Below are 19,856 nucleotides of genomic sequence, written 5' to 3'. Positions count from 1 at the left end.
TCGAGCACATGAAAGGCGAGGAGGACTTGTCGTCCCAAAATGTGGTGCGGGGCTCGCCCAAGCGGAGCCCCGTACGGTTGGCACGGTTGAAGATGCTTCAATGTGCCATTAACACCCGCAACTGCGACGTCCGAGATCTTACGGATCAAGTTCCCAGTGCACGATCCGAAAGACGAATCAACCGACTTGAAGGACCTCAAGACGAAATGCTGGAGACCATGGGACCATTGGGCGGACTAATGGGTCCTGTTTCAAGAGGTGAACCACCACGAAAGCAGAGGAAGTTGTTGCAGGCGTCGTATCGACCCGGTGAGAAGGTAGCGGCGAGTGTCGAGGACCGGGGATACTACCGACTAAGCGACCGAATCGGAGCGTACTACACGCAGTCAGCTCGAACTCTTACGCTCGAAAGGATCTCCAGCTTTACAAAACGAGAAGCTCATACACCAGTGAGTTTAACAAAGTCATCATTACGTTCATCTTCGACAAGACCTATGGCAATGTGTCCGGCACTTACATCTCCTTCCAAATCCCAATCGTCTTTTCGTTTTACGCAAGAAGAAACTTCTGTTTCACCTCGAGAAGAACGATCAGATAACACTGAAAATGAAGAGCTTAGTGTGTTTGTCGATGGATCCAGAGCATATGCCCGACACGTGGAAAACAGTCAAGGTATCTTCCGTTCTCCATCACCTACAAAACCTTCTCTTCGAAGCCCCAAGTCGCGATCAAAGTTTTCTATTCATGTTCATGAAAAGACGAGTAAGACATTGCTAGAGCCTGTACAGGCTACTCCTCGAACGTTTGAACTGGAGAAGCGACGCTACGTCAAGACTATGGAAGCTTATTGGAAGCAAGTGGACTTGTATCTCGCTGCAGCGAGAACAGTACCGATGGCGTCTGAGCGTCCTCATCGCATTCTTAGACGCTTGCAAGTCCCTCCTCCAACTGGACTGGATGCTCTAGGTTTACAGGAATTTGATGAGCGAAGTGAAGCAATGATCGCCGATATCTTCCAGGAGGTCTATGCTGAATACTACGAGACTGTAGCGCGTAGTATGCTGTCATACGATCTACTCGATGCTAACACGTGCTTGAAAATGAACATCTACCCCCCGTTCTTACAGGCTGAGCAGAAATGGTGGACCGACGAGACGTACCAGTCTGATGCTTGGCGTGTACTTCGCCAAACTGGAGTCGACAGTGATCGAGCGGAAGTGGCCCGAAGTCGAATCCAACAGAACTTGTTTGCTATTAATCCAGTGACGTTTGCTCTTCAGGAGCAGTGGATCATGGAAACTCCTCCACCGGAATGGGAGATGTCGCCAACTGGAGGAGGAGCGACTTTTTCAACCATTCTTTTCGTTGATGTCCATAGTCGTGAGTTTCGAGCCACGTTACCTAAAACAGTGGACCATTTCGTGGACGCAATCTCTAAACGTGCGGATCTTGTCAAGGATTGCTTGAAAACGTGCTGGATTACAGCAGCAGCGAAGAGAGTGAATGAGTGTGCACTTCAATTGCGTTACTATAGCGTTCGGAGTGGCTCAAATGCAGCGGATGGTACGGTGGTTCTTGGAGTAACAGGAGCGGTGAAAGCTGCTCAGAGTAAACGTGCTTCGCCATCTAAATCCAAGGCTGATCCATCGAGAACCTCTTCAGATCATAACAAACTTTTACGAGATCGAATGGAGTTTGAAGGGCTGGTTCAGAAACCTCAAGCGAATCGACAGATTAGCCCAAACGTTAACCCAGAAGACCCAGAAGCGACAATGTATCAGAATTTCTCTGGTGTTCTTGATGCAGCGGCAGTCTTGATGGCGAGAAACTTGAGAGAATCAGTTGAAACTTCAGTGAACACTTTTGTTGGCTTTATTCGGCGATTCTCCTGTCCGACTTTCAATGGTGAGTCTGCTTTGCTGCTTGCGGTGGATTGCACTATCACGAGCGATGGAACCATTCGAACGCAGGACGGCTTCTTCATTGAACCTTCTCCTAGTGCTCTACGCGAGAAAATCGCATCCTGTGTGGATATCATCGTGGAATCTTCGCACAGCTTTCCTCGAATCGACGGCCAAACGAAAATCCCTCCCAAGCTTCGCAGCTCAGCTACTCTCGGACCGAGCACAATGACACTGGACGATACTTTCGTCGTGAAGGCAAAAAACAAGTTGGCAGAGCTCATTGCTGAGCATATGCACGATCCGACAGAGATTCTTGCTCTTTTCCAGCCTTACGACTACCTCATAAGTGGGGAATATGAAGCCAAACTCGAGACATTGATTGAATCAAGTGACAAGTTACTGCACGGTCCAGAGCCTCCTACTGCCAGCGATATTCTCATAAACTATCGAAGTGAGCTTAATGAGCTAAAGAACTTGGAAATTCGTGTCAAGGACGAAATCTTTGATAAATACAGCTTCAAGCTCTTAGCAATCTCCTGCACTGATGTCAAAGTCAAGCTCGTGAACAAGATCAAATCCCACGCAAACAAAATTCTAAGTAAAGTATCATCAGACAACACCAAGCAGATGAGCTCGATGATTGCAGAATATGAGCAAATTGGAGCGAAACTCGTTACTGAGCCATTGGATTCTTTCGAGCTCAAAGCGTTGGACAAGTTCTATGTCACCAGCATTGATCTCATTGATGCACTGAACACCAAACTCTACGAAGACGTGTGTCGCTGTGTCCAGTTTCTAAAAGACTTTGACTTTCAGATGTCCCGCGAAGAGATTCAGCTTTTCTTTAATACCTTCCGATGGCCAGAAAATATCAAAGGATTTCAACGTAAAAGTATGGAGCTTCAGACCAAGCGACAACATGAATTGGAACTGATTGTGGAAGGCCGTCAGGAACAGCTCACCACACAGTTTTCATCTTTACAACGTCGTATTGAGAAGATGCGGGATTACGCGAATCTCGCCGACTCAGAAAACATTCTAAAGCGTATCGAGGCTGGTCGAAAGTCTCTAGAAGACGCTGAGACTGAGGCCGAATCCATTAAAGAGCAGGAAACGATGCTCGGCATGAGTGTTACGAATAACCAGACAGCATTGACGGACCTATACGACATGCTTGGCCCCATTGAGAAATTATGGACGACGATTTCTCAAACGATGGAGAAGGTGACATTTAGTCGCGAGGCTCCGTTAGCAACCGTGAATGCAGAAGAGATCGAACGTGACTGTGACCAACTTCGTCGCACTATCGTGAAGATTATCAAGGAATGCGAAAAGAACACCGACGTGTACGCTGTGGCTATCACGATGGCCCAAGAAGTGAAGAAAACGCTGGATGATATGCTAGATAATATCATTCCATTGATGGTATTGCTGTGTACTCCCGGAATCCGTGAGCGACATTGGGAGGAAATCGAGCGTATCACTGGAATTGAGGTCCAAGTTCACGAAGGATCGAATATAAACCAGATGATAGAACTCGGTTTGCACCGACATACGAGCGCGATCGAAGAAACGTGTGTCAGTGCTTCGAAGGAATACTCACTTGAGAAAGCCCTCGACAAGATGGAGACGGAGTGGGTGGGTGTTAACTTCTCTACGAAGGAGTATCGGTCGACAGGCACTTCCATTCTGTGCTCGACTGATGAAATCCAGCAAATTATCGATGACCAAATCGTCAAGACCCAATCCATGCGAGGCAGTCGATACAACAAGCCGTACTTCGAACGGATCAGCAAGTGGGAAAAGATGCTCATATGTATACAAGACATCATGGATAACTGGATCAAGGTACAGGCAACGTGGCTGTACTTGGAGCCAATTTTCAGCTCTGATGATATCATGCGGCAGATGCCTGTCGAAGGTGCGCTATTCCGAAAAGTTGACTCGAATTGGCGCCGAAATATGCAAGAAACCGTGGCCTCTCCTGCTGTTTTAACGGTGGCGGAGCGCAGTGACTTGCTTCCAAGTCTGCAGCAGTCGAATTCAGACTTGGATACAATCCAGAAAGGTCTGAATGATTATCTGGAAACCAAGAGGCTGTACTTCCCGCGCTTCTTCTTCTTGTCGAACGACGAATTACTTGAGATTCTCGCTGAAACGAAGGACCCGCTACGTGTACAACCACACCTAAAGAAGGCATTTGATGGGATCTCCCAGCTTGAGTTCCAGGCCAACTTGGATATCACTGCCATGCTTAGTCCCGAGATGGAAAAGGTGCCGTTCAGGTACGAGAAAATCTCTCAAAATCTTATCAATCCGAACAATTCTGGAGGAAATGTCGAAGTGTGGCTGGAAGAAGTTGAGATGACTATGAAGAAGAGTGTAGCGTTGCATTTAGACGGATCGATTATGGATTATCCGACAAAAGATCGCTTGGAGTGGGTGCAACAATGGCCAGGCCAAGTGGTGCTGGCTGTTAACCAGACAATGTGGACGCAACACAGCGAAAAAGCACTCAACAGTTGTGCCAAAGACCCTAATGCACTACATGATCACTTGGAAGTACTGAGGACTGAACTGAAGCGAACAGTTGAAATGGTTCGTGGCGAACTACCGAAGCTTATTCGCATCACACTGGGAGCTCTTGTAGTCATGGACGTGCACAACCGAGATACAATCGCAGAGCTGGTCGATCTGAAAATCACGGATAAAATGGACTTCGATTGGCTTGCCCAATTGCGATACTACTGGATCCAAGGCGGAGTCTCAGCGACAACTGGGAAGCCTCATACTCTTGAATGTCGAATGATCAACACGCTTGCACTCTACGCATTCGAATACCTCGGAAACAGTATGCGTTTAGTGATCACCCCGCTTACAGATAGATGCTACCGAACTCTAACAGGAGCTATTCACTTGAATCTTGGAGGTGCGCCTGAGGGTCCTGCTGGAACAGGCAAGACAGAAACGACCAAGGATCTTGCAAAAGCGATTGCAATTCAGTGCGTGGTAACGAATTGCTCAGATGGACTCGATTATCTTGCAATGGGGAAATTTTTCAAAGGTCTCGCGAGTTCAGGCGCATGGGCCTGTTTTGACGAGTTCAACCGTATTCAATTGGAGGTGCTTTCGGTTATTGCTCAACAGATTCTCTGTATTCAATTGGCCAAGGCTCAGCATCTTACCACCTTCATTTTTGAAGGTACAGAGCTGCGACTTAATCCTACGTGCTGTCCTTTCATTACGATGAACCCTGGATATGCAGGACGAGCAGAACTGCCGGATAACTTGAAAGTTTTGTTCCGTACGGTGGCGATGATGGTCCCAGATTATGCGATGATTGCCGAAATTATGCTGTATTCTTACGGGTATATGGACGCAAGTGCGTTGTCCAAGAAGATCACGACCACATACACGCTGTGCTCGGAGCAGTTGTCCTCACAGTCTCACTATGACTACGGAATGAGAGCTGTTATGGCTGTGCTTCGAGCTGCCGGCAACTTAAAGCGAGCTGAGGGCCATTTGCGAGAAGATACACTAGTTCTGCGATCGATTATTGATGTCAACTTGCCCAAGTTCCTGTCGCCCGATGTGCCTTTATTCAATGGTATCGTATCCGATCTCTTCCCTGGCGTAACGATTGATCCTCCTGATCGACGGGACATGCTCAATTCAATCAACCATGTCTGCAAACAAATGAACCTACAACCCGTCCCTAACTTTGTGGAAAAGGTGATTCAAATCTACGAAATGATGATCGTTCGTCACGGATTTATGGTCGTAGGAATGCCGTTCTCAGGCAAGACGTGTTCATGGAGAGTGCTGTCCGAAGTATTAGCCCATTTGCACCAAAAATTTCCGAATGATTCTCGCTATACCAACGTTATTGTCTCCGTGATTAACCCGAAATCGGTGACAATGGGACAGCTGTATGGCCAATTCGATGCCGTCTCTCACGAATGGAATGACGGTGTACTTGCCATCAACTACCGGAATCTAGCGAATAATCCTTCGCCGGATCGCAAATGGCTGATGTTTGACGGTCCAGTTGATGCGGTTTGGATTGAAAACATGAACACTGTGCTCGACGATAACCGCAAATTGTGCTTGATGAGTGGAGAGATTATCGCTATGAGTTCAGTTATGAGCATGATGTTCGAACCCATGGATTTGCTGGTCGCTTCTCCTGCCACAGTTTCTCGTTGTGGTATGATTTACATGGAACCCGAGCAATTAGGTTGGATCCCAGTGCTCAATTCGTGGCTGGACTCGATCACAGTGGTGGAAGGCAGCAAGGACACCCCTTTCGGACCATTTGAAATCAACAGCGAGCAGCGAAACCTCATCTACTTCCTGTTCTCGTGGCTTGTTGAGCCCTGCATTGCGTTTGTTCGAAAAGAGCTGGTTGAGCTCTCCCCGACTGTGGATACGAACCTGGTGCAGAGTCTTATCCACATCTTCGAGGCACAACTGTGTAAGCTTCCGAAAGACACAGCGTCGAAGAAAAAAGCCGCGATTGAAGCGCTCTTCATGTTTTCCCTTACGTGGTCTGTAGGTGAGAGTATCAGCGCAGAAGGTAGAATCAAGTTTTGCGACTTCGTACGCTCTATCATGGAGAATATTCAGTCGCTGGAGAGCAAATACATCGTTGTAAGTCGAGCACTTCAAGTTCGCAAGTGGGAGAAACCAGCCTTTGAAGACGGGAAAAATACGTACACTCTAGCACTTCCAGTGCCTGCTAAAGGTAACTTACATGACTACTACTTTAACATCGAAGAGAACAAATGGTTCAAGTGGGAAGAAATGCTCAAGCCGTACGTTATCCAGCCCAATACGCCGTTCAATCAGATCGTCGTACCTACAATCTTCACTGCTCAGTTGGAATATCTAGTGCAGCTTCTTGTGACGAACAAGAGGAAAGTATTAGTTTGTGGTCCAACAGGAACAGGAAAATCTTGTTATATGACCTCGATTTTGAGTGAGGTACTACCACAAGACCAAAATTCAGTCATCATGCTGTCATTCTCGGCAAAAACGTCAGCTAATATGACGCAGAATATCATTGACGGTAAGCTCGATAAACGCCGTAAGGGAGTGTTCGGTCCACCATTAGGCAAGAACGCTATCGTTTTCGTCGATGATCTCAACATGCCGCTGGTGGAAACGTATGGTGCTCAACCACCGATCGAATTGGTCCGACAACTTATCGATAGCGAGGGATACTACGATCTCAAGGAAATGTCCTGGCGTAAGATTGTCGACACTATTGTACTTGCGGCTATGGGACCACCAGGTGGTGGAAGGAATAACGTCACCCCTCGCTTGCTTCGCCACTTCAATCTGCTGTGTATTTCTGAATTTGATGATGCTACACTAACTCGTATCTTCACCACGATTCTGGACTGGTACTTTGGTTCGAATCCATTTATTCCGGAGGTTAAACGACTCTCAGAAGCCGTGGTTTCTGCCACTCTCGAGCTGTATCAATCCGCCATGATGTCGCTCCTTCCCACTCCTAAGAAGTCTCATTATACATTCAATCTACGAGATTTCTCTCGAATCGTCCAAGGAATTATGCTGGTAGTACCAAACGACCAGTTTAATGCCAATAGCTTAGTGAAGCTGTGGGTGCACGAATCGCTTCGAGTGATCGGTGACCGTTTGATCGACGATGAGGATCGCGAGTGGTTCAATGAAGTTCAGAAGAAAATCACCATTAAACACTTTGCAACAAATTTCGACAAAGTTTTCGCAAGTCTCAAACGCGGTCGAGAAGGCCCCGTTACAGCTGTTGACATGCGAAATCTCTTCTTTGGGGACTATATTGATCCTGATGCAAGTCCGAGACTCTACAAGGAAGTGGACGTTCGTCTGGACTCTGATTTTGACGGTATTGCACAACTCATTCAATGTCTTGATGGGTACTTGACGGAGTACAATGGAGTCAGTCGAAAGCCAATGAATCTGGTCATGTTCTTGTTCGCCATTGAGCATTTGTCCCGTATTGTTCGCGTACTCAACATGCCTGGTGGTAACGCACTTCTTGTCGGTGTGGGTGGCAGTGGACGGCAAAGTCTTACGCGGTTGTCTGCGTTTATTGTCGACTTTGAGATCAAGCAGATCGAGATCTCGAAGAATTATACGATGATCGAGTGGCGCGAAGACATGAAAGATGTCTTACGTATGGCTGGCACTGGTGCAAGACCGCTGGTGTTCTTGTTCAGTGATACCCAGATCAAATACGATGGATTCGTGGAGGATATCAATAACATGTTAAATTCAGGAGAAATCCCGAATTTGTTCCCGTACGATGAGCGTGTGGGTATATGTGAAGCTGTCCGTCCGCACGTCAAGGAAAAATTCGGCAAAGCAGTGGGGGACAATATGAATCAAACACAACTGTACGCGTTTTTCCTACAGCGCGTGCGTAGTAACTTGCACATTGTACTGGCGTGTTCCCCTATCGGCGATGCCTTTAGAGACCGACTGCGGAAGTTCCCTTCACTTATTAACTGCTGTACCATTGACTGGTTCACTGCGTGGCCGTCTGATGCTCTCGTGGCTGTGGCTGAGAAATTCTTAGCTGATGTCGAAATGGATAGCGCAAATGTCCGCAAAGCCATTGTAGACACTTGTCAATATTTCCACGTGAGCGTGATGGAGCTTTCAGATAAATTCTTGAAGAATCTGCGGCGTCAGAACTACGTGACACCAACGTCGTATCTTGAGCTTATCGTGGCGTTCAAGGGTTTCCTTGCACGTCGACGCGAAGCTGTACAAGGCGCACGTAATCGGTACGTTGTTGGTTTGGAGAAGATCAACTTTGCAGAAAACAATGTGGCGGTGATGCGGAAAGAGTTGGAAGACTTGCAGCCAGTACTTGATCAGTCGAAGAAAGACACAGATATTCTGATGGAGGAGATCAAAGCGAAGCTCCCTGGAGTCGAAGTACAACGTAGTGAAGTCCAAGCTGACGTTGCGGTGGCTGACGCTTCTAAAGCGGAGTGTGAACAGCAGAAGGCTAGTGTCGAGGCAGATTTAGCGGAAGCCATTCCAGCATTGGAAGAGGCTCTAAAGGCTCTGGATACTATCAAACCAAGTGAGATCAACGAAGTAAAAGCAATGAGTAACCCGCCTGCAGGCGTGAAGCTCGTGTGTGAAGGTGTCTGCGTCATGCTTGGCATTAAACCAGCTCGTATTCCAGACCCACAAGACCCGTCAAAGCGTATCATGGACTACTGGGGTCCTTCACAGAAAATGCTGAGTGACCCGACTTTTATCACGACGCTCAAGAAATTCGACAAGGACAATCTTGATCCTAAAACCATGAAAATTGTTGTCAGTAAGTATATCGCTGACGAGAATTTTAGTCCAGAAAAGGCAGAGAAGGCCTCGAAAGCAGCCGCAGGGCTGTGTAAATGGGTCCACGCGATGGCTTTGTATGATAACGTCTCCAAGGTTGTTGCACCTAAACGTGAGGCACTAAGAGTAGCCGAAGCACAACTCGCCGAAGTGATGCAAAAGCTTAACGAAAAATTGTCCCAGTTGAAACAAGTGGAGGACGGTTTAGCAGAATTGCAGCGGCAATTTGACTTTGCGACTAAGCAAAAGGAAAATCTTGAGTACCAGGTGGATCTTACAGGTAAAAAGCTCGTCCGAGCGTCGACGTTGATTGAAAGTCTTGGAGGTGAGAAGACCCGTTGGACAGAGTTTGCGGAACAGCTAGCGGTTCAATACAGCAGATTGACAGGAGACGTGCTGGTATCGGCCGGAGTGGTGGCGTATCTCGGGCCGTTTACGTCGTTATACCGACACGATGCCGTGCACGACTGGGTGGCACGTTGCAAGCAGCTTGATATTCCTTGCAGCGATTTCCCATCTCTCAATGGGTCACTTGGTGACGCTGTTCAAATTCGAAAGTGGAATATCGACGGACTCCCGACTGACGGCTTCTCTGTTGATAACGGTATCATCGTCTTCAATTCACGTCGATGGCCTCTAATGATTGATCCACAGGGCCAAGCCAATAAGTGGATTCGTAACATGGAGAAAGATAACCAAATGACGGTGATTAAACTCACAGATACCGACTACATGCGAACGCTCGAAAATTCGGTACAGTTTGGCACTCCAGTATTACTGGAAAATGTCGGTGAAGAACTTGATCCATCACTCGAGCCATTGCTACTAAAGCAGACGTTCAAGCAGGGTGGGGTGACATGTATCCGACTGGGTGATTCGACTGTTGAATACGCCGAAAGTTTCCGTTTCTACATTACGACCAAGTATCGTAACCCACACTATTTGCCAGAGGTGTCGGTGAAGGTGACGCTTTTAAACTTTATGATCACACCACATGGTCTGGAAGATCAACTTTTGGGTATCGTCGTTGCTCAAGAGCGACCAGATCTGGAAGAACAGAAGAACAAATTGATTGTTCAGAATGCACGAAACAAGGGACTACTCAAGGAAATTGAAGACAAGATTTTGAACATTTTGTCGTCATCACAAGGAAATATTCTCGAGGACGAAGATGCCATCAACACAATGAACCAGAGTAAACAAGTCGCAGATGAGATCAAAAAAGAGCAACAAGTTGCCGAAAAGACCGAATTGGAGATCGATACAGTTAGACAAGGCTACAAACCTGTGGCTTATTCAAGTCAAGTGTTATTCTTCTGCATCGACCAACTTGCGAACATTGAGCCAGTCTATCAGTACTCGCTCTCCTGGTTCATCAACTTGTTCATCGCCAGCATTCAGAACAGCGATCGATCACCAGATCTCACTCAGCGTCTGCTCAACCTTGACGCTCATTTCACTTACTCACTTTATCGCAATATCTGCCGCTCCTTGTTGGAGAAAGATAAGCTCATGTTCTCCTTCCTGCTGTGTATCTCCATCAAACAAGGGAAGCACGACATTGAGAGCAGTGAATGGTATTTCTTGCTCACTGGAGGTGTAGCTCTCTCGGAACCGCCTCCAAATCCAGCAAAGCTTTGGCTGAGTGACAAACAGTGGGCAGAATTCTCACGACTGAGCGCTCTACCTGCTTTCCAAGGCATCATCGAGGACTTCATCGATAACGAAGACCAATGGAAGGCTGTGTACGATAGCCCTGTCGGTCATACCCTTCTTTTCCCTGGTGTGTTGGGGAAAGTTAGTGAGTTTCGTCGACTCCTGGGTCTACGATGTATCCGTCCTGACCTTCTCGTCGTTGGAATCCAGCAGTTCTTAGTCAAAGAAATGGGTGAAAAGTTCGTCAAGCCTCCTCAATTCGATTTGGCGCTCTCTTACTCGGACAGTAGCGTGTCGTCGCCTTTGGTGTTTATCTTGTCTCCAGGATCCGATCCGATCAGCTCAGTGCTTAAGTTTGCAGACTCACTTCGACAGAAGGCAGAGACGATTTCACTTGGTCAAGGTCAAGGTCCCATTGCTGAACGGATGATCGTACGTGCTCGTGAAGCTGGTTCGTGGGTTGTGTTGCAGAATTGCCACTTAGCGCCAAGTTGGATGCCTGTGATGGAGAAGATCGCTGAAGATATCAAGCTCGACAACACACACCCAGATTTCCGACTGTGGTGCACTACGTACCCGTCCGATGTTTTCCCTGCTGCAGTGCTGCAAAATGGTGTTAAGATGACAAACGAACCTCCGCAAGGTCTTCGTGCAAACCTCATGGGCTCGTACATGTCCGACCCGATAGGTGAGAAAGGGTTCCTGGAATCGGTGGTCAAAGGCACGGAGTTCCGTGTACTGCTTTATTCGCTGTGCTTTTTTCACGCTTTGGTGCGTGAGCGCCGTCAATTTGGTCCTTTGGGCTGGAACATTCAGTATGAATTCAACGAGTCCGACCTGAGTATCAGTATTCGTCAATTGGCCATGTTTATTGATGAGAACGTTCAATTACCACTGCGCGCTTTGAATTATTGCACCGGAGAGTGTAATTACGGTGGACGTGTGACGGATGACAAGGATCGACGTACACTCATGTCTGTTCTGGGTAAATTCTACTGCTTGGACGTGTTCAAAGAGGACTATGCGTTCGATGAGCAAGGATTATACACGATACCACCTGATGGCGAGTACGAATCGTACCTAAAATTCATTGAAGGTTTGCCTTTAGTGGCTCCTCCTGGAGTATTTGGACTGCACGATAACGCTACGATCACTAAAGACCAAAATGCAACAGCCAAGCTTTGTCGCGATGTGCTACTTACTCAAAGTTCGGGTGGTGGGAGTGAAGGTAGTAGCGGATCATCCCAAGAAGAACTCGTCGAAGTTGTGGCAAATGATATTTTATCACGTTTACCGCCGAACTTTGATATGGAAGTTGCGCAAATTCGATACCCAGTGCGATGGGACGAGTCCATGAACACGGTGCTCTGCCAAGAACTGGTACGCTTCAACAACCTAATGTCAACTATCCGGTCGAGTCTTGAGAGTTTGCAAAAGGCGCTGAAGGGCCTCGTGGTCATGTCGGCTGAGCTTGAAAATGTGTCCAAGAGCTTGTTTTATGGCAAAATTCCAGCGCTGTGGGCGTCCAAGTCGTATCCTTCGCTGAAGCCACTTGGTAGCTACGTGACGGACTTGTTGGAGCGCATTGCGTTCTTCAACAAGTGGCTGTTGGAAAAGCCTCCGGTCGTGTTTTGGATCTCGGGTTTCTTTTTCACACAAGCGTTCTTGACTGGTGCCAGCCAGAACTATGCCCGGAAATATACTCTGCCAATTGATCAATTGGGGTTCGACCACGAACCGATGCCAAGGAATGACTACGCGCAACCACCAAAGGTACGATTGCAAATGATAACCCGTGGTGGCAATGGGAAACTCACGAATTTGTGTTTTTGGTCAGGACGGCGTGTATGTGCGCGGGTTGTTCCTTGAAGGTGCGAAATGGGATAAATCAACGCACGAATTGGGGGAATCAGATCCAAAGGTACTGTTTTCTCTGGCACCGGTGCTATTATTCCAACCGGTAAAGAAGACCGAAATGAGTAAACGCAGCTCGTACTCGTGTCCAGTCTACAAAACAAGGTGCGATCGGGTAGCTTGTCTTGCCTTTTTTTCAATTGAAGATATCTAAAGTGGATTTCTTTTTTCAGCGAGCGACGAGGTACACTATCAACTACGGGCCACTCGACGAACTTCATCTGCTTCATCCGCTTGCCAACAAGCAGACCGGAGGCACATTGGGTCGCACGTGGCGTGGCCATGCTGTCCCAATTGGATGACTAGATAATAGGAGAGGGCTATGAAGATCTTAGTGCACGTATACATCATTACACGGACTACTCTAAATACATTGCAAACTTGCTGACAGAATTTCTCGCCAGCGATGCAAACAGAAAGTCTCTATTCTTCTCTTTCTCCTTCACACAGAAGTATTCGGATAAAGTGCCGTTGGGCCAAGCGATCGAAGCGACAAAAAAATTAAACCAGTCGCGGTGTTTCTGGCATGGATTCGGCATATCCGGGCTAGGGAACCTTATCAGCGACCGCATCGTGTGATTGTGCGACAACATGGTCTCCGCTTTCCGCGCCACCTCGACAACGCGTAAAGCGCGAGATCTTCGCTCGTACTTGCGCTACTGGCATGGAAAGCATGAAGGTAGCCATCATCTGCTGTAAGTTCGCAAGACCTTCAAGCAGCACAGAGCGTTCGAACTTAGTGGAGTAGCTTGATAGAGATGGGCAGGAGATATCCCGTCAGAAACGGGGCGACTTGCGCTTCAAATGGAAATTTTGACTTGAGTTTTGTATGGTCGGGTCACAATTTGCCAGGTGTAGGCGCTGGGTGCATTGCATTGCCATCGTCTAACACATTTGCGCTTTGTGGCGGAGGCGACAAGACACGGCGATCAGCTCTGCTCGGTGGCAAATTATCAACGCCCAACCCTCACTTCCCCCCTTGCTCGCCTCCGTGAAAAAGTAGTTGCCGTCATCATGGAGTGGGAAGCGCAATGCCTCGAGTGCGACGAAGTGCTGGACGACGACGATTTCATGAGTACGCAGGAATCCGAGACGAGCGAGATGCTCGGACTCCTCGTGTCCGACGCGCCCTGGACAGTCGAGCTATCGTTCGAGGAGCAAACTGTGCGCCTCCCCCCTCTCATTTAGACACTTTATGCCCATTCGATATTTACAATTTTCTTATGGCAATAATTGGCAATTTTGTAGATGGTGGCACTGGAAGACCGTGACGTGGACGCTGTGTACCGCGCCATGCTGCGCCAGGAACTCCTACGACCGGACTTCTCTAAGCAGTACGAGTACCTCAAATACCGTCGCGTGCTTGTCGACTGGATGGCCGAAGTAGGGGAGACGCATCTGCGTATGCGCAAAGAATACGTACACGCCGCTGTGGGATATCTCGAGAAAGTGTTAGCACGCGACGCGCCATTGCCACGCAAAGACCGATTTCAGTTGCTGGCACTCAGCTGCCTACGCGTGGCGCTCAAGTTTCTAGGCACGGATGAGGAACTGCCTCCCATGGCCGAGTTCTGGGAGATGGGGAACCGAATGTACTCGCATGAGGAGATCAGCGATGCCGAGGCAGATATTTTCCAAAAGTGCGTGAGGAAATTTGTTCGTCATGCAACGGCTGGGAGTTTTGCCAAGGCACACGAGTATTTTTATTTTGCCTGTTACGGTGCTAAATTTTGCTTTGCTCGTGTACAGATTGGGCTGGAATCTCACCATGGTGACCCCGCTGCACTTCTTGCAACATTATATGGGTCAGACCGTCTTGTTTGCCGATGACCAACTGCTGGGATCGGAGCTGGTGGATGAAGCACACGGATACTACTGCAAATACGCCGAGTTTTTCGTGGATCTGGTATTGCAGGAGTACTCGCTGCAGGTATATCGACCGTCCGTTCTAGCTGCGAGTGTACTGGTGGCATCTCGGAAGGCGCTTGGGGTGACCCCACTATGGAGAGACGAGCTGTCGGTGCTCACGGGTTACGACGAGAAACAGGTCGCACCGTGCTTTCAAGCTCTCTGGGAACACTTCGAAGCGACCTTCGGTCCTCGAAACAAAAATATCTACGAACGGGACGACTCTCCTTCCGGCGTGACCGAGTTCTGAGGTCTACGTGGTTGTCGCTCCATTTTCTCGAGATCGAAAGAGGAGCAAATACTATAGTTGTTAGGACGTAGTCAAGTATTTATGTCGCTGGCTGGCTACTCCCAGCTATGTGATTGGGTTAGCTTCGATCCAAACCCGATAACCATGGCCAGGAGTGGCTAGCGTAGGCGCTAGCGTACGTGTGAGTTCTCTCCATGCGTCATTCAGTACTTTTACAAGCATTGATTCAATAAAGATCCAAGGATGCCATCAAACAATACTTATGTGAGACTATGTCTATTGAGTTGAGTTGAATTGATGCAGCCAACAACTTGACTGCCAAGCTAACGCGGGAACACTTTCAATGCTCTATCGATGCGTACTTTATAAGGAGAGACAAATGCCAGTGCTACGTAATCTCCAGTTGAGGTATCCAACACTCAAGACCACGGTAACGAGCGGTCCGAGTCGCCGATCTCACCACCTTTGACGCGATCCTTGACCTGCACGTCGTAGTAGCCGACACCTGGACTCTCACTCTTGGTAATGAACGAGTCACGCGAGATCCGCGCACGCGACATCACAGCTCCACGAGATGACAGAGAAGTCGACCCAGCCTCTGAAGTTCCCGTTGTGCTTGTTGCATACTTCTGCGGTATGTAGTTGTACCGTTTATTCAAGTGGTTGCCACCGCGGCGTGCAGATGTGTTCGATGAGTTCGATGTATAGGACGATACTGACACGTTGTCGGCATTGGCGAGAGCCGCGGCACGAGCATTGCGCGCTCGCATACTCCCAGAGCGAGCTACTGGCATGGATTGAGCTGAATACCCCGAGACTGATGACACGTTCGATGAAGCATACGCGCCTGTGCCACGTCGAGGAAGGCCAGCTTTCTGATCCATGGCCTCTAGAACCTCAGGCGTCAGTCGAACCTTGGAACCACCATTATTCGATGGAGGTGCTCCACTACGACGTGAACGAGGGGTGCCATTTTGCTTGGGCTGTTGCCTTTGTTGCTGTTGATGAGATGTTGCCATGCCACCAGATTCGCCACGTAGAGCTAGTAGTTTCTCGGAGCACGTCTCGAGCAGACGCGCGATTTGCTTGGCTTCTTCGTGCTTGCGTAGTAAAGCCACCTTAAGCTGTTCGATTTGCTCGACCAGATCAGCTTCGGTGTTGTGATCCGCATCATGCTCCTCTGGTCCGCTGCGCTGGTTTGAATCGCTTGCATCGCGGTGCCCTGCTGCTTGTATACGTGTTTTACCACCTTCCCCCTTCTGCTGGTTGTCAGCACCCTTGTGTTCAGTAGAATCACCTTTCTTCCTTCCACGACTGCCACGACTGTTACGACTGCGACCACTTCCATTGCTACCGTTGCTCCGCACACTACGGCGATCAAAAGACCCTCTGCGACGTCTTCCCTGTTGCTGAGGATGAGGAGGGGGTATTACAGCCGAGGCCGACAACCGTTCTTGCTGCTGCTGTGCGGGATTAGGCGACGATGGAGGCACCATTAGTTCAGGTCCACGAAAATGAATCTCCAATGGGAGACCAGCGTTCTTGATCAAATCGTGCACCTGACGAAGACCCATGTCCTCTAGTGGCGTCCCCGCAATGCTCACGATGGTGACACCAGGTGTCAGCCGAGGGAAATGGGTCGCTGCACTCTTGGGATAAATGGTTCCCACCTCCGTACTGCTGTCATGTCCACGTTTCATCGTAAACCCCAATGGAAGCTTGTGAAACAACACACAGAACTCACTGGTCTCTCCATCACTGTCCACACCACTGACACTACTGACAGCAACGGATGGCGTAGCATCAACGTGAGTAGCACCGTGGGCCGGGACGGTCACACCCAGCTCCAATTCATCTCCCCTTGCACAGCACTCGTTAATTGGCGTTCCAGCCACCAAAAACTCCTGCTTTTTACGGTGAAACACCACGTTACACTCGGGAACTTCGCTGTTCGGAAAATTGGCGTGATAGGCTTCAGCTGCCGCACCTAGGAGTGCCTCGCACGGCCATTGTGGATTCACGACGCAGCGTAGTGCGGCACCCACGAGGTTCGCAGTGACAAAAAACTCGTCGCCATTGCTCCGCGCCTGTGAAGGATTTCCAGCTGCAATCGACGCGGGTGCAGGTGGTGGAGCCTCACCCGGTGAGGCCATAGCAACAGTAGGGAGCAGTGGCAGCTCGAGACGGCAATAGAGCGGCGTGCACACACGGCCGGTGGGAAAGTCTTGGAGCTGCTGGACCTATTCTTGAAATGACCACCCATGGCAAATTATCGAGAATATTAGCCAATAAGAAAACGGACATCTGTCAACGGAAGAAAAAATGTAGCCATCTGGGAATATCTTGAAGATGTTTGATTTGCGAATTTTTACAATAGCTTCCGGAAGGACAATACGTCGAAGCAGGTATCGCAAACTCGGTCGGGTTTAAGTACTTGGAACTTTGGGATGGTGATCTTGTTGCTGGAGCAGTTGTAGCACACGGTGCGACCGCAGTGGCGGCAATGGTGTTTGCGCATGGCTAGTCGGAAGGTTGTATGGCACGATGAACACTCGGTGGTCTGCTCGTCACCCACCCACTCGGGTGGGTGCGACAGGTTGCGTAGCACTGGCACTAGCATCGATCCCTGGTTCGTGTTCTCCACCAAGTCCACCACGCTGCGTCCTGCTGCGTCCAACAGGTGCACGAAGGCACCGGCACTTACCAGTGCGACTGCAACGTCTTCGCTTCCTCGACCTACAGCCAGATGCAATGCAGTACTACCGTCTAAGCTCTGCGCGTGGATATTTGCACCGTGCTCAATCTGGATAGCAAACAAACATAATATAGTAATCACAAATTAGAGTTACATATCAATATGGTGCTAGCGAAACTTTGGCCACTTACAAATGCGTTGATTAGTGACGCCGGTCCGTTTTGGTGCGAACAAAGCAAATGAAGCGCAGTGTATCCAAACCAGTTCGCCCGGTTCGGATCTGCGCCATTCTCCAGCAATAATTGCAGCATTTTCTGACACCGCTCGGATGGGGACATGGCAGCGAGGTGAAGAGCAGTGTTGCCCTTCAAGTCTTCCCTGTTAATATCAAATCCGTTTGGTTCTTCTCGTTTTTCTCCGTTCTCTTCTGCGCTGTCAATTTCGCCACCACCGGTTTGCTTCATTTGCTGTGAATCTTCAGAGTGAGTATTTTCTGTCGTTCCATTGCTCTCGCTAGTTATTACCAGTTTTTTTGCATTTGCCATAGCAGCTTCGTTCTCGTGGAGCAGAACAAGAGTGACCGCTGTGTGGCCGTTTGCAGCAGCATGATGAAACGCGTTTTGCCCTTGATCATCCACAATGTCTTGCTCTGCACCATGACGGATCAGATATGCAACCACAGCGACGTCTCCTCGTGCTGCAGCAATGTGCAATGGTGTCCGTCCTCGCCTGTTTGGAATGTTGGCATTCGTTCTGAATGCACTATTCAGCAGCACTTCAACAGTCTCGATGTTTGAAGCGTAGTGTAGAGCCGTATTCCCTTCCTCGTCAGGCAAATTAGAAGCGGCATTGTGTTGTAGCAATAGTTCCGCCACCGCACTGTGGCCCTTTCGACAGGCAATATGTAGCGGGGTCTGTTGGTGCCCAAATTCTGCAGTAATCTCCTTGTCACCGTCCTTCAGCTGAGAGATCAGATTTACATCAGCAGCGTTCTGTTCAATTAGGATATCGCAGTGCTGCACATTTCCACTCGCGCTGGCCAAAAATATTAACGGAACTTTGTCGGTGAGCAGGAAGAACGGCGCGCTTTCGTCGACAAGCAGGCGGCGAATAATCGCGTTGTTCCCAGTCTTCAGTGCTGCAACAAGCGGCAAATCAATCTCATCGCCTCCGACTTGATCCAAAGGTTCTCCCAGTAGCAGAAGCTCGTTTACCACACGACCAAGCTGATATCGGATTGCCACAACCAGCGGCGTATCTGATCGCATTCTCAAGATTTCGCACAATCTCTCTGTAGAACATTGCCGTCCAGTGTCACTCTGCAATAATTCCTCGAACGCAGCTTCATCCATGTGCTGAAGCTGCTTCAAGCACATGCTCTGCAGTTGACACACAGCCTCGGCGCATCGTGACAGCACTGAGCTGCCAGCATCACTCCCGTCACCAGTAGACCGACGTCCATTTTGCGACGGTGGCGGGGTTATCGTATGCGAATCCGACGGTTCTCTTCGTCTAGCAGTCAACGGGTATGTCGCCAACACTGTGTCCATAAACACCAACACATCCAGCGTCTTCTTTTGCAACCGTCGCTTCCGCTCCTCGGCATCTTCACACTCCTCCTCTACCTTTTCCTCCTCCACTTTATCACTTTCCAGTTCTAAGAAGCTTGTAATTCTCTTGACACAAATATCGACCAACGATGGAACCAGATATACGAACGCTGCTCGCAGCAGCTGTTGCCAGAATTCCTCTCGGCCTCGCTTGCCTCCATCTTCCCCCTCTGCACCAAGATCGTTCGTGTACAAGAACCTCAGCAGCGAATAAAATACGCGGTAGGGCGTATCCTGCACGTGAATCTTCAGTGGGAATCGCACCTGACCCGGCACTTGGCTGCTTTTCGCTTTTAGCAATGCCGTCTGGAATGCACCGCTACGTAGCGACAGCACAAGCCGATGTGCTGGGATAAGGTGGTCTCCTGCTGTCGAGCTTTTGTCGTTCTCGCCCCCGTCAGACGCAGGAGAACCGCCAGAGTCCGACGTGAAGATGAACAGAACGTCGCTAAGGTGGTTGTTCGCGAACAGCTTCCTCACCTGCAGCAGGTCCGACACCAGACTGTCCACCTCAGCCATCGTTATGCTAATCTAATTTGCTTCAAGTGAAGAATTGG

The 19,856-nt window shown here is 49.0% G+C and overlaps 4 protein-coding genes across 6 annotated transcripts; 2 read left to right on the top strand and 2 right to left on the bottom strand.

Moving 5' to 3' along the window:
- Positions 1 to 8: 8 nt before the first annotated feature.
- Positions 9 to 13,238, top strand: PPTG_14722 (hypothetical protein; the record flags this gene model as incomplete). Its single annotated transcript, XM_008911225.1, has 3 exons — positions 9 to 12,695; positions 12,760 to 12,941; positions 13,010 to 13,238. The coding sequence occupies 3 exons, from the start codon at positions 9 to 11 to the stop codon at positions 13,140 to 13,142; spliced, it is 13,002 nt and encodes a 4,333-aa protein (XP_008909473.1). The 3' UTR covers positions 13,143 to 13,238.
- Positions 13,239 to 13,653: 415 nt separating this feature from the next.
- Positions 13,654 to 15,253, top strand: PPTG_14721 (hypothetical protein). 3 transcript variants are annotated; one of them, XM_008911222.1, is made up of 3 exons: positions 13,654 to 14,000; positions 14,085 to 14,476; positions 14,586 to 15,253. In XM_008911222.1, exons 1-3 carry the CDS (start codon positions 13,851 to 13,853, stop codon positions 14,992 to 14,994), a joined length of 951 nt encoding a protein of 316 aa, XP_008909470.1. In that variant the 5' UTR covers positions 13,654 to 13,850; the 3' UTR covers positions 14,995 to 15,253. The 3 variants fall into 3 exon arrangements, with proteins under 3 accessions (XP_008909470.1, XP_008909472.1, XP_008909471.1); XM_008911224.1 differs by having other exon boundaries at positions 14,085 to 15,253; XM_008911223.1 differs by having other exon boundaries at positions 13,654 to 14,476.
- PPTG_23528 (hypothetical protein) lies at positions 15,225 to 17,338 on the bottom strand. The gene has a single exon (XM_008911221.1). The coding sequence runs from the start codon at positions 17,145 to 17,147 to the stop codon at positions 15,414 to 15,416; it is 1,734 nt and encodes a 577-aa protein (XP_008909469.1). The 5' UTR covers positions 17,148 to 17,338; the 3' UTR covers positions 15,225 to 15,413.
- Positions 17,299 to 19,850, bottom strand: PPTG_23527 (hypothetical protein). The gene is made up of 2 exons (XM_008911220.1): positions 17,881 to 19,850; positions 17,299 to 17,797 (listed from the first exon to the last, which is right to left on the bottom strand). Exons 1-2 carry the CDS (start codon positions 19,816 to 19,818, stop codon positions 17,363 to 17,365), a joined length of 2,373 nt encoding a protein of 790 aa, XP_008909468.1. The 5' UTR covers positions 19,819 to 19,850; the 3' UTR covers positions 17,299 to 17,362.
- Between the last annotated feature and the right edge of the window lie 6 nt (positions 19,851 to 19,856).

This window comes from Phytophthora parasitica (assembly GCF_000247585.1).
Source record: "Phytophthora parasitica INRA-310 unplaced genomic scaffold supercont2.41, whole genome shotgun sequence".
Lineage (NCBI taxonomy): Eukaryota > Oomycota > Peronosporomycetes > Peronosporales > Peronosporaceae > Phytophthora > Phytophthora nicotianae.
Note: the sequence above shows the minus strand (reverse complement) of the source record. Positions and strands in the feature narration are given on the sequence as shown.